Below are 13,524 nucleotides of genomic sequence, written 5' to 3' on the forward strand. Positions count from 1 at the left end.
GTCCTGCAGAACTTTACAAAAGCAGAACTTTTCAAAACTTTTCAAAAACAGATAACGTCCTGCAGACTTTTCAAACTTCCATTTCTTTGCATAACATTCAAGCAAAATAGCGTGCTGCGGGTCCAAAGGACAGTTCAAATAACTCACGCAGCTTAACCACCCTGGCGTTCTGATTAAATCGCCAGGGTGGCTGCGGGAGGGTTTTTTTTAAATAAAAAAAAAACTATTTCATGCAGCCAACTGAAAGTTGGCTGCATGAAAGCCCACTAGAGGGCGCTCCGGAGGCGATCTTCCGATCGCCTCCGGCGCCCAGAATAAACAAGGAAGGCCGCAATGAGCGGCCTTCCTTGTTTTGCTTATATCGTCGCCATAGCGACGAGCGGAGTGACGTCATCGACGTCAGCCGACGTCCTGACGTCAGCCGCCTCCGATCCAGCCCTTAGCGCTGGCCGGAACTTTTTGTTCCGGCTACGCTGGGCTCAGGCGGCTGGGGGGACCCTATTTCGCCGCTGCTCGCGGCGGATCGCCGCAGAGCGGCGGCGATCAGGCAGCACACGCGGCTGGCAAAGTGCCGGCTGCGTGTGCTGCTTTTTATTTGACTAAAATCGGCCCAGCAGGGCCTGAGCGGCAGCCTCTGGCGGTGTTGGACGAGCTGAGCTCGTCCAGACCGCTCAGCAGGTTAAGGGGTAGATAACTGATTCCTTTATGCTTACGGTTCCGCTATGTCTTCTGGCAGCATGAGCCCCGGCCGGTGGCTCCCGTGTTAACCTGACGTCTGCCGCGGATGTTAAGCACTTTGCTGAAAAATCGTTCCTCAGATTCAATCTGGAACTGTAGAGGTGACGTCACCACTCTGACAACCCAATGCCGACTAGTTTCGGTAGGATACGCCTACCTTCCTCAGGGCGTGTTCTCGTTTGCTTCTCAGCTCTTTTTATATCATAGCTCCACCCCTGTCTCTATGCTATTTGCTACAAATGCCTGCAGTGTGTTTTTCTCCATAGATCTGCATGAAAACATATAAGAACATTCCTTATGTAAAAGCGAACAGTTCCACATCTAAATTCAATCCCAGCGGAGCCAAACTGTTCAATATATAAATCCAATTGGTTTCTTTTCTTGACATGTTTTGAATAAAGTCTCCTCCCCTCCAATCTTTCTCGACAGTTTGAATTGCATAGAATCTAAAAGTCTGCAGGCTTCCCCCATGACATTCCCAGAAATGTTTGCTTAGTGGCAATTTTTTATTTCTTTTTTTAATACTGTTCACATGCTCTCCAATTCTAGATGAGAGTTTCCTTTTTGTTCTTCCCACGTATTGCTTATTGCAACCGCATTCTATGATATATATTACACCTTTGCTGTTACAGTTTAAATTACCATAAATATCAAATTCTTCCTGGGTCACTGCTGATCTAAATTGTTTTATTGGTGCATTGTACTTGGTGCTTTTGCATGGAACACAAAAACCACACCTCCTAAAAGACCCTTTCTGTTTCTTTACTCTCTTGGTTTCAACAACAGTTGGTGCAATCATATTTTTCAGATTATTTGCTTTACAAAATGTAAACCTTGGTTTTTCGGTTAAAATCCCATTTAGGGTCCTATCCTGTTGGAGAATACCCCAATATTTATCCACCACCCTCTTGATATCTCTAGACTGTTGGTTATATTGCATTTTAATGCTTAATGGTGGAGTCAAATCTTCTTTCCTTCTGCTTTCTAGTACCCTTTCTCTAGGACAATTTCTTACTTCCTTTAAGGCATGTTCAACTAGTTCTTCCTCATACTTTTTTTCTAAAAACCTATCCTTTAAGATGTCTGCCTGCAAATCGAAGTCCTCTAGGTCAGTACAATTCCGCCTAATACGAGTGAATTGATTCTTTGGAATGTTCATTTCAACATGTGACAGCTGTCCATAAAAATATAACTATTAGTATCCACCTTCTTAAAAAATGTCTTTGTTTTGATTCCCCCTTCTTGAATAAAAATAGTTAAATCTAAAAAATTTACCTGGTTGGTACTAAATTCACTCGTAAAGACCAAATTGTACTCACTCTTTACGTTTAACCAATCTAAAAATATACGCAACTTGTCCTCACCTCCCCTCCAAATAAAAAACGTATCGTCTATGAACCTCCGCCACAGGACGAGGTCCGCACCGGGGCCCCCCGGGCCCCTCAGGACAAACTCCTCCCAATAGGCCATATACAGATTGGCGAACCCCGGTGCGAACCTCGTCCCCATAGCTGTCCCGACCCTCTGTAGATAATAATCAGACCCATAAATAAAATAATTGTGAGTCAAAATGTATAAAATTGATTCCTTAATAAAATCCACCTGGTCCTCAGGGACATTCCCATATCTTTCCAAAAAATAGGAAACCGCCTCAACCCCTTTCTCATGAGAAAGGGGTTGAGGCGGTTTCCTATTTTTTGGAAAGATATGGGAATGTCCCTGAGGACCAGGTGGATTTTATTAAGGAATCAATTTTATACATTTTGACTCACAATTATTTTATTTATGGGTCTGATTATTATCTACAGAGGGTCGGGACAGCTATGGGGACGAGGTTCGCACCGGGGTTCGCCAATCTGTATATGGCCTATTGGGAGGAGTTTGTCCTGAGGGGCCCGGGGGGCCCCGGTGCGGACCTCGTCCTGTGGCGGAGGTTCATAGACGATACGTTTTTTATTTGGAGGGGAGGTGAGGACAAGTTGCGTATATTTTTAGATTGGTTAAACGTAAAGAGTGAGTACAATTTGGTCTTTACGAGTGAATTTAGTACCAACCAGGTTAATTTTTTAGATTTAACTATTTTTATTCAAGAAGGGGGAATCAAAACAAAGACATTTTTTAAGAAGGTGGATACTAATAGTTATATTTTTATGGACAGCTGTCACATGTTGAAATGAACATTCCAAAGAATCAATTCACTCGTATTAGGCGGAATTGTACTGACCTAGAGGACTTCGATTTGCAGGCAGACATCTTAAAGGATAGGTTTTTAGAAAAAAAGTATGAGGAAGAACTAGTTGAACATGCCTTAAAGGAAGTAAGAAATTGTCCTAGAGAAAGGGTACTAGAAAGCAGAAGGAAAGAAGATTTGACTCCACCATTAAGCATTAAAATGCAATATAACCAACAGTCTAGAGATATCAAGAGGGTGGTGGATAAATATTGGGGTATTCTCCAACAGGATAGGACCCTAAATGGGATTTTAACCGAAAAACCAAGGTTTACATTTTGTAAAGCAAATAATCTGAAAAATATGATTGCACCAACTGTTGTTGAAACCAAGAGAGTAAAGAAACAGAAAGGGTCTTTTAGGAGGTGTGGTTTTTGTGTTCCATGCAAAAGCACCAAGTACAATGCACCAATAAAACAATTTAGATCAGCAGTGACCCAGGAAGAATTTGATATTTATGGTAATTTAAACTGTAACAGCAAAGGTGTAATATATATCATAGAATGCGGTTGCAATAAGCAATACGTGGGAAGAACAAAAAGGAAACTCTCATCTAGATTTGGAGAGCATGTGAACAGTATTAAAAAAAGAAATAAAAAATTGCCACTAAGCAAACATTTCTGGGAATGTCATGGGGGAAGCCTGCAGACTTTTAGATTCTATGCAATTCAAACTGTCGAGAAAGATTGGAGGGGAGGAGACTTTATTCAAAACATGTCAAGAAAAGAAACCAATTGGATTTATATATTGAACAGTTTGGCTCCGCTGGGATTGAATTTAGATGTGGAACTGTTCGCTTTTACATAAGGAATGTTCTTGTATGTTTTCATGCAGATCTATGGAGAAAAACACACTGCAGGCATTTGTAGCAAATAGCATAGAGACAGGGGTGGAGCTATGATATAAAAAGAGCTGAGAAGCAAACGAGAACACGCCCTGAGGAAGGTAGGCGTATCCTACCGAAACTAGTCGGCATTGGGTTGTCAGAGTGGTGACGTCACCTCTACAGTTCCAGATTGAATCTGAGGAACGATTTTTCAGCAAAGTGCTTAACATCCGCGGCAGACGTCAGGTTAACACGGGAGCCATCGGCCGGGGCTCATGCTGCCAGAAGACATAGCGGAACCGTAAGCATAAAGGAATCAGTTATCTACCCCTTAAGCTGCGTGAGTTATTTGAACTGTCCTTTGGACCCGCAGCACGCTATTTTGCTTGAATGTTATGCAAAGAAATGGAAGTTTGAAAAGTCTGCAGGACGTTATCTGTTTTTGAAAAGTTTTGAAAAGTTCTGCTTTTGTAAAGTTCTGCAGGACGCTATTTGTTTCTAGAGGTCTGTGCAAATGCAATCTGCTTATACAAAATCCTGCAAGATCTAATTTGCATACCAAGGAATGCGGAATTAGCCACTTTACTCCTGGTGGATGTACATGAAATTGTATGCCTAAAGCTTTGCAAGACGAGATCCAAGCTATTTAACATGAACTTTTTCCTGTTGGATTTATGAATTATACCTTTGTGAGCTCACAGGACGTTATTTTTATTTTTATTTTATTGATTTTTGAACAAGAAAGGCTATTATTGCCATTTTTAAGGTGCAAAAACACTTTTTAACATTGGAAAGGTGCTATAGGGATTGGTGCAGTTTTATGCTAGAAAACGAAGTTTACTCAGCGAATCAATCTATAGGTATATGTTGTGGCGTGTGCCAGACTGTTTACCATAGGGAGGTGGGACTGAGAAAGTTGGCTAGTGTTTGCTTGCATATTAATGTAATATATATGAATTTGAATTTATGAATTGAATAAAACTGTATATGTGATGGTATATATAGGCGCATGAGTGATTTTTAAAACTTTAAGGATCATAAAGTTGTTTGTATGCTTGCCATTATGCAACAGCTGTTCAATGGATAACATTGATATGTAGCAATCTAGAACACAGTTTACTGATCAGTAGCGACTGGCCCTCTAGCTCACCTGACTTCAATCCAGTAGAACACTTCTGGGACATTAAGGCTACAATTCACAAAGGGCTATCGAAAAATCAGGTCGGTAAAATACCACATTCGGCTTTTTAGACTTTTTTCCAAATTCACAAACATTTTCACAAGTGCAGTAGAAGTTCAGTAACTTTACCGAAAAATGTTGCTGTAATTCACCAAGTCCTGCTCGGTATGCATAAGTCTTACCAGTGGAGTAGGTTTCTCCAACAAGCTGTGCAGACTGGGTCTGCATTAGCTGGTCTGCATTAGCCGTTCCTGTGTCAGCTAGAGTGGAAAATGCTTCTTGCATCACTTTAGAGGTGCTTGCACGCCACTAGAGGCCACTTTTCTGTGCATCACTACATAGATCTGCACATCTAAAGTGATGCAGAAAAGCCTCTTTGAATGTCTCCTCCTCTGTCATTCTTAAAGGGAACCTGAGGTAAGAAGGATATGGAGGCTGCCATACTTATTTTCTTTTAAACAATACCAGTTGCCTGGCAGTCCCCTGATCTTGTGCATCTAATACTTTTAGCCATAGACCCTGAACAAGCATGCAGCAGATCAGGTACTCTGACTCAGGTTTTACTAGCCAGAAGAGCAACATGTCTACCAGGTAATTGGCATTATTTACAAAGTAATAAATATGGCAGACTCCATATCCCTCTCACATATACGAGGTGAAGGAAATAAACTAGATTTACTTACCTGGGACTTCTTTCAGCCCCTTGTGGTCATTCTGTCCTTCACCGCAGCTCCTGTCTTCTATCCAGTCCCACTGGCAGACTCTGAAGTGTCACCGACGGGTCGGTGTCTTCTGTCCATACCACACGCCCACGTCATCCGGAGCGCACTGTGCAGGCGATTCTTCATGTCGTATGGCCTTTAAGCCCTGCCCACAAGTGCATCGGATCAAATGAGGTGAGAATGAGGAGGGGGACGCTCTTCCTATTGGCTCCTGCTTTCTGATCTCTGCTGTCTGTCAATGCTATTGCATGCTATTTGCTAGCTTCTGACAGCTGAAAGCTGGAGATAAATACCGAACATCCCTCTTGGCTTTAACGCACATTCTTTGTGAATTGGCATGTACCGGCGTGTTGAGGTGTTTACCGCACAAGTCAGTAATTTAGCCCACTGGTCGTAAATTTCAGCTTGCCGTGTAGTAAGAGCCTTAGTCAGGGAAAACATTTTCAGGGCCGTTTTCCCCTGCAATTCCTGAGTCTCTGTTGGCTTTTGCATTTGCGGTCTAAAGGGACTCCGAGCAGTGCAGTAACTATGGAAATATGCATACCATTTTGAAGCTCTCTTTCTCCTCTTTCCAACAATATACAAACCGCCACCCTACGCCTTTTAGTTTTTGCTATTCGGCAAACGCGATTTCGATCGCGAAAATAACGAAAACTAAAAGGCGTAGGGCGGCGGTTTATGTGTTGTTGGAAAGAGGAGAAAGAGCTTCAAAATAGTATGCATCTTTCCATAGTTACTTGTATTACACAGGGCTGGGCATTGGCAGTTCGGCTTCAAAAGTGGGTGCTAAAGGGTTGCTAGCAATGGTGAGTAAGTTTAGGCGCTGGGAGTTCAGCTGCAGCAAGCACTGAAGGAAGGCAGGGTGTCAGTGTTCGGCTTAGGTACAGGAGAGGTTAGATTTAGGCCTAGGTAGGGGAGGGTTAAAGTGAAGTATAGGTTAAAGAAGCTGATCGAATATTGCTTATGTTACTAATATTCTGCCATTAGCATTATCCAGCACTATATTATCAGGGGCCTCCACTAAATGTATGCCACCTCTGGACACCATCTGTTGGGTCATTAAGGAACATGCCCAGACATTGTCAGGCATGCATAAAAGCACATGGGGCCATACAAACTACTGAGTACAATTCTAATTTGCTGCCTGAATTCAGCCCTCTGTAGGATAACTCATTGCCATCAAATGATGTGGCATCCTTTAATTCCTGACATTACAGCCCATATCAGTATCAGAGATATCTAGCATGATTTTTAGCAGTGTATAAAGGAGGTGTGTTCTGAACAGATGGCCATTAGTTCGGATCAGATAAAAATGGCGCAGGACGAGAGCATCTAAAAATGATGCCGCCAAAGGTCAATAGTAAAAGCCACAGTTAGCAGCAATGAACAGTAATTGTGGTTCCCAATAAATAGCAGGCCCAAGCAAGTAAGTGGAGGAGACAAGATCGCTGGGAGCAGGTAATGTATAATGATTTCGCTTAGGTTAAGTCATAGCAAAATATCAGTAAAGATTACCAATATTTTACTATAGGAATTGAGTAGTAGTCATTTTACCAATATTCTACTAGCCGCAGTTTGTGAGTGGCTCACGAGCAGGTAGTCCTTGGGTTACGGACACCCGCTTTACGAATGCCCCGCCGATACGAACGGCCCGCTGATAGCTCTGCCCCGTTGATGACGTCACCCGAGCACGGAATTGCACGGAAGTACATTTACATTGATCAAAAGACGCCGTGTGTGTGGGGAGGTGAGCAGATACATACCGCACACCTCCCATGTCCTGGCGTCACCCTCCGCCTCTGCAAAACACCTCTGTGTCATTAAACAGATCCATGCCCTCTGACGCAGGCCAGGAGGCGACCTGGCATACTGCGCATGCGCAGCGCAGTACAGTATCCGGGTCAGAGGGCACGGATCTGTTTAGAGACACGGAGGTGTTTTGCAGAGGGTGACGCAAAGGACATGAAAGGTGTGCGGTATGTATCTGCTCACCTTCTCACACACACACGGCGTCTTTAGATCAATATAAATGTACTTTAAAACATTTAAATCGCCGCAATCCGGTGCTCCCTGTGCACTGTTTTGACTTAAGTACAGATTCAGGTTAAGAATAAGCCTACAGTCCCTATCTCATTCGTTAACCGAGGACTACCTGCACTCAAATTCGTGATTTAACTACCGCCAATGGGCGTGAACGTGGCGGCAGCCCCAGGTCCGCCTAATGCCAGCTTCTAAAGAGCTCCGCCCAGTTTTCAGTCTCCGAGCGTTAGACGGCGTTATCGCCGTCTACACAGTACAACGCTGCGATCAGCAGCAGCGCTGTAATGGGGACTGCTGTGTGACACGGCTGTCCCCCTGGGGGACAAGAGAGCGATCGGCTGTCATAGACAGAAGCCTATGACAGCTGATTGCTGTGATTGGCTGGTGTGGGGTGGGCGGCAGTGTGAGGGAAAAAAAAAATAGAAAAAAGACATTTTTAATGAAAATAAATACAAACAAATATTTGTTTAAAAACAAACAACTGGGGGGCGAGCAGACCCCACCAACAGAGAGCTCTGTTGGTGGGGAGAAAAGGGGGGGGGAAGAGAATCACTCGTGTCTTGTGTTGTGCGGCCCTGCAGCTTGGCCTTAAAGCTGCAGCGGCCATTTTATTAAAAAAAAGGCCTGGTCTTTAGGGGTGTTTAGTACTGTGGTCTTCAAGTGGTTAAATGAGGCTTTATTGCCTCAGGTGTGCAGCAGGGAAATAAGGGGATATTTAACCATAAGTCCGTGGTATATCGTGCTCACCAAATTCCCTTAAGCCGGAAGGAGGAAGTGCGTGGTGGTGAGGCTTGCAACGAGTCCAATAGGACACGTGCAAGCTGTTTGGAGTGCACAATATATAACGGACTTATGGTAAATAACCCCTTATTTCCGCGCCGCACACCTGAGACAATTAAGCCTCATTTAAATCACAAATTCGAGTGTCTAGCCACTCATAAGTACACGTGAGCCTATGCCTGGCTGCGGGTCTCTGGCGCCATTTTTGTCCTGCTGCATTTTTAAAGGTAATCCATTGGTTTTCTACAAAGTTTTAATTTTTTTCTTTAAATATGTATTAAAGATATAGTAATCCGTGTCAGACCTAGGAATCCCTCTATTCCTAATAAAGTCCCTGTTAGGCCATTTTCCAACAATACTGATGTATTTCTTTATGTAGATTTCAACTAGTGGATTTCAATATATAAACACGTAAACAAAATGTACACTGTACCATTTTTAAATTTTCAATTCACATCTACATCAGTGGAAAATAAAAGATCACTTACCATCCTGAATGGAACTTCTGTCCTCACTATCACTGTCATTTACTTGTGGGATATTAACCAGAAATTGACGACTATCCCTCAGAACAGTGAGGGTGAGTTTGCCATGTGACTTCTCAATAAGCCGACGAGTATCAACCAAAGACATATTTTCACTTGTCACTCCATTAATCTATATAAAGAAAAGCTTTAGTAATATCAAAACCATAAATTAGATGATCACATTTTTTGGGCCTACTTTTAGACTGAATTCACACTTTGGGCTCGATTCACAAAGCGATGCTAACCTAGTTAGCACACGTAAAGGTTTTGGGCGTGAAAACTAGGGTGCTAAGTAGTTAGCACGCACAAAGCTTTAAGAAATCTCGCGCAAAGTTATGTGCACAAAACTTTACGCGAGTAAAACTTTGTGCGCGCATAGAGATTTACTTTGCGCATAAAGGTTTACGCGCATAACTTTGCGCGTGATGCGTTTCGCGCACAAATTAGCGTGCGAAAAGCTCCTTTAGGCGTGCTAAGGGGCTTTTCACAGGTGTGCTAACAGTTCGCACCGCTTTGTGAATCAAGTCCTTTATCAGTTTTGTGTGTGTGTGTGTTTTTTCCGTATATTTTTTCTGACAGTGCTGCACTACTGTCAGTAGCGTTTTTGCATGTGACAAAAAAACACATTCAAATGTGAAGTAGCCTATTGATTAACATTGTGCCTTTTCTGCATAAGATAACTAAACCCCATAAGATAACTAAACCCCACTGTTGGGAATTACCCAGTAACTATAGCCATGCATTGAAGACATGCATGGCTATAGTTACTGGGTAATTCCCAACAGTGTTGATCCAGGGATTTTATCTGATTGCCATCTGGAGTCAGGGAGGAATTTTTCTCCCAGTTAAGGCTAATTGGTCCAAGCAGGGCCGGAATTACCCATAGGCACTTGCCTACAGTCAGGCCCCTGAATGGAAGCCCTTTCCTTCCCTCCCTCCCTGCAGAGTACAAGCGAAGCTTTAAGCATCAGAAGACTCACCGGGTCAGACATGCCAGCAAATACAGCTTCTCTCCCCTGCAGTGCGCCAGGTAACAGCGGCATCTCCTCACTATGACACACCACAGCCAGTAAGTGCAGGCACATCACAGTATTGAGACGCCGCTGTTACCTAGGAGATGACGCTGGACGTGCTGCAGGGGAGAGAAGTGGTCATCGCTGGCATGCTGGACCCGGTGAGTCTTCTGATTTTTTAAAGGGGTTCTCTTGAGGTTTTTTAAAAATAAAAACGGACATTTACCTGGAGCTTCTACCGGCCCCCTGAAGCTGTAATGTCCCGCGCTGTCCTCCAACGATCCGCCATCCTCTGCCGCTGGTCCCAGTCTGATCGGCATTTGTGAGACCCGCTGCGGCTGCGCGGGCACGTGGTGGTGCTCGCTCCTGCACATGTCATCGAGAGATTAATGCGCAGTACAAGAAAACTTTGTACCGCGCCTGCGCAGTAAGCTCCCAGTGATGTGCGCGGGAGCAAGCATTATTCGTCTTGTTAGACAAATATATTACGGCAGGGAACCAAGGATCGTAGGAGGATGGCATAGGACATTACAGCTTCAGGGGGCTGGTAGGAGACCCAGGTAAGTGTCCGTTTTTATTTAAAAAAAACCAAAGAGAACCCCTTTAACGCTCTACTTGCACACTGCAGGGAGGGAGGGAGCTTTTATACTGATGGGGGCCACATCTGGCTATCCATGGGGGCTGAGGGGGGCACACCGGACTAGCTATAGGGGATAATGTGGGCACATCTATCTATAGGGGCACATTGTACTATGTGTGGAGGCACATCTGACTATCTATAGGGGCTGACAGGGGCACATTGGACTAGCTATAGGGGCTAATGTGGGCACATCTATTAATAGAGGCACTTTGGACTATCGGTAGGGGCTAATGGGAGCACATCTCACCATCTATAGGGGCATATCTGACTATATATATATATATATATATATATATATATATATATATATATATATATATATATATATATATATATATATATATATATATATATATATATATATATATATACTGATAGACTAACTATAGGGGCTAAGGGGGCACTTCTATCTATAGGGGCACTTTTGACTATCTGTAGGGGCTAATGGGGGCACATCAGACTATAGGGGCTGATGGGGCACATTTGACCATCTATAGAGGCACATTTGATTACCGATAGGGGCTAATGGTGGCACATCTGACTATCTATAGGGGCTGATGGGGGGGACATTTTAACAAGAAAAGGTGGTGTGACTTGAGGGGTGTGGACTGTGTTAAGGGGAAGGGTTTATGGCGCCAGAGCTAATGTGCCTCTAGGCTCCTGAGCTGTAAATTCAGCCCTGGGTCCAAGTCTCATAGGAGTTTTTCGACTTCCTATGGATCAACTGGGATATGCGAGTGTGCAGGCTAGTGTTTCCTGATCAAACTTGATGGATAGGTATATTTTTTTTCAACCCAACTAACTATATAACTAAGCCTATACATTTTAGTCAAAGAGACTCTGAAGTGAGTTTAAATCCCCTTTTTGAACTTGTATTTATGTTAAGCAGTATAATCCCTGCTAAACCGCTGCTATCCCCGTAGCAAAATTAGGGGTTTATACCCCCCTCTGATGTGTCCGGGGAGTGCTTCCTCAGAGGCAGAGCTAATGGCTGTAGCTCTGCCTCATAGTGCATCAATCCCAGCTGATCGCCGCCCCTCAGTCTTCCTTCACAGAGAGGGGCAGGGGAGAGGTGGAGATCTGTGCGCGATTGATGTACATTGAGGCAGAGCTGCAGCTCATAGCTCTGCCTCCATGAGCAGCAAAATCCACGACCAAGAAAGTTGTGGATTTTGCAGGGGGATTTGGGGGTATAAACCCCTCGTTTTGCTGCTGGATAGCGGCGGGTTTAGCTGGGATTATACTGCTTAACATAGATACAAGTTCAAAAAGGAGATTTAGACTCGACTCAGAGTCTCTTTAAGCTACATACACAGGAGCATAAATACAAAATCATGGCCCCACTCCATAAAGCTTTGATTAGTCCCCAAATGTTCATACCACTTTCCCCCATCTCCCCTCAGTTCCCTCTAGTCTACAGCCTAGGGACCAATCTGCTAGAGCTCATATAACAAGTGTGGCCATCATAATTCCCACATACATAAGTGTGGCCTCAACATTACCTGATATGGAGTATGTACTAGTGTACAACTGGTGTGATGGTAATTAAATGTGGTTGCCTGCAGCTTCTTCCCCTATATTTAGAGTCCTGTACTATACAGGTGCAGTCTGTCATCCAAACTAATCTTTGCTGATCATTTTGGGCCAGTTTGGAAATTAGTAATGTAGTGGCTGGTTAGTGTACTGGTTATGGGCTCTGCCTTTGACATGCAGCTCTTGAGTGCTTTGAGTCCAGGAGAAGAGCACTATACAAATGTTAGGATTATTAGGATTATAGAAACACACTTTACAGCCCCCAGCCAGATGAACTTTACAATTCTATGTAAAGAAAAGGGGCGGCCCTAGACTCATTTTGCACTTCCAGCCAAAAGAATCAAGAACTTACATAGTTCTGGCAAACCAAGTAAAAAATAAACTGATGAGAAACATTTATATCTATAGTCCTAAATAGCAGTTTTGCAGAATGCCAGTCTTATTTTGTGTTTATAAGCTAAATAAAACAGATTACCGGTATTTGAAGACCGCTTAAATCCACAAGAGTGAATGAGTCCTCCATTTCCAATTCTTGGAACAACCTACTTGTCGAATACCTTAAAAAACTGTATTCAACTGTACCGGAAGAAATTATGCAGTTACATAGTTATTTGAGATGAAAAAAGACATACGTTCATCGAGTTCAACCAGAGAACAAGTACAACACCAGCCTGCTCCCCCACATATCCCTGTTGATCCAGAGGAAGACGAAAAACCCTTACAAGGCATGGTCCAATTAGCCCCAAAAGGGAAAAAATTCCTTCCCGACTCCAGATGGCAATCAGATAAAACCCCTGGATCAACATCACTGGGCATTCCTAGTAATTGTAGCCATGGATGTCTTTCAACGCAAGTAAAGCATCTGAGCCCCCTTTAAATGCAGGTATCGAATTTGCCATGACTACTTCCTGTGCAATGCATTCCACATCTTTATCACACTTATTGTAAAGAATCCTTTCCTAAATAAATGGCTAAAATGTTTTTCCTCCATGCGCAGATCATGTCCTTGAGAAGGCCTAGGGACAAAAAACTCATCTGCCAAGCTTTTTATATTGCCCTCTGATGTATTTATACATGTTAATTAGATCCCCTCTAAGGCGTCTTTTCTCTAGACTAAATAAACCCAGTTTATCTAACCTTTCTTGGTAAGTGAGACCTTCCATCCCACGTATCAATTTTGTTGCTCATCTCTGCACCTGCTCTAAAACTGCAATATCTTTTCCTGTAATGTGGTGCCCAGAACTGAATTCCATATTTCAGATGTGGCCTAACTAGAGAGTTAAACAGGGGCAATA

General features: G+C 43.4%; 1 protein-coding gene across 5 annotated transcripts in view; it reads right to left on the minus strand.

Annotated features, from left to right (window-relative positions):
- TJP3 (tight junction protein 3) overlaps nucleotides 1–13,524 on the minus strand; it is a 628,414-nt gene that overhangs the window by 308,984 nt on the left and 305,906 nt on the right. For all 5 annotated transcript variants that reach the window (XM_068233793.1, XM_068233794.1, XM_068233796.1 and 2 more), the window contains one exon: nucleotides 9,005–9,173. In XM_068233793.1, the coding sequence (XP_068089894.1) occupies nucleotides 9,005–9,173 (169 nt within the window). The remainder of the gene's footprint in view (nucleotides 1–9,004; nucleotides 9,174–13,524) is intronic.

This window comes from Hyperolius riggenbachi, chromosome 1 (assembly GCF_040937935.1).
Source record: "Hyperolius riggenbachi isolate aHypRig1 chromosome 1, aHypRig1.pri, whole genome shotgun sequence".
In the NCBI taxonomy this organism is placed as follows: Eukaryota; Metazoa; Chordata; class Amphibia; order Anura; family Hyperoliidae; genus Hyperolius; species Hyperolius riggenbachi.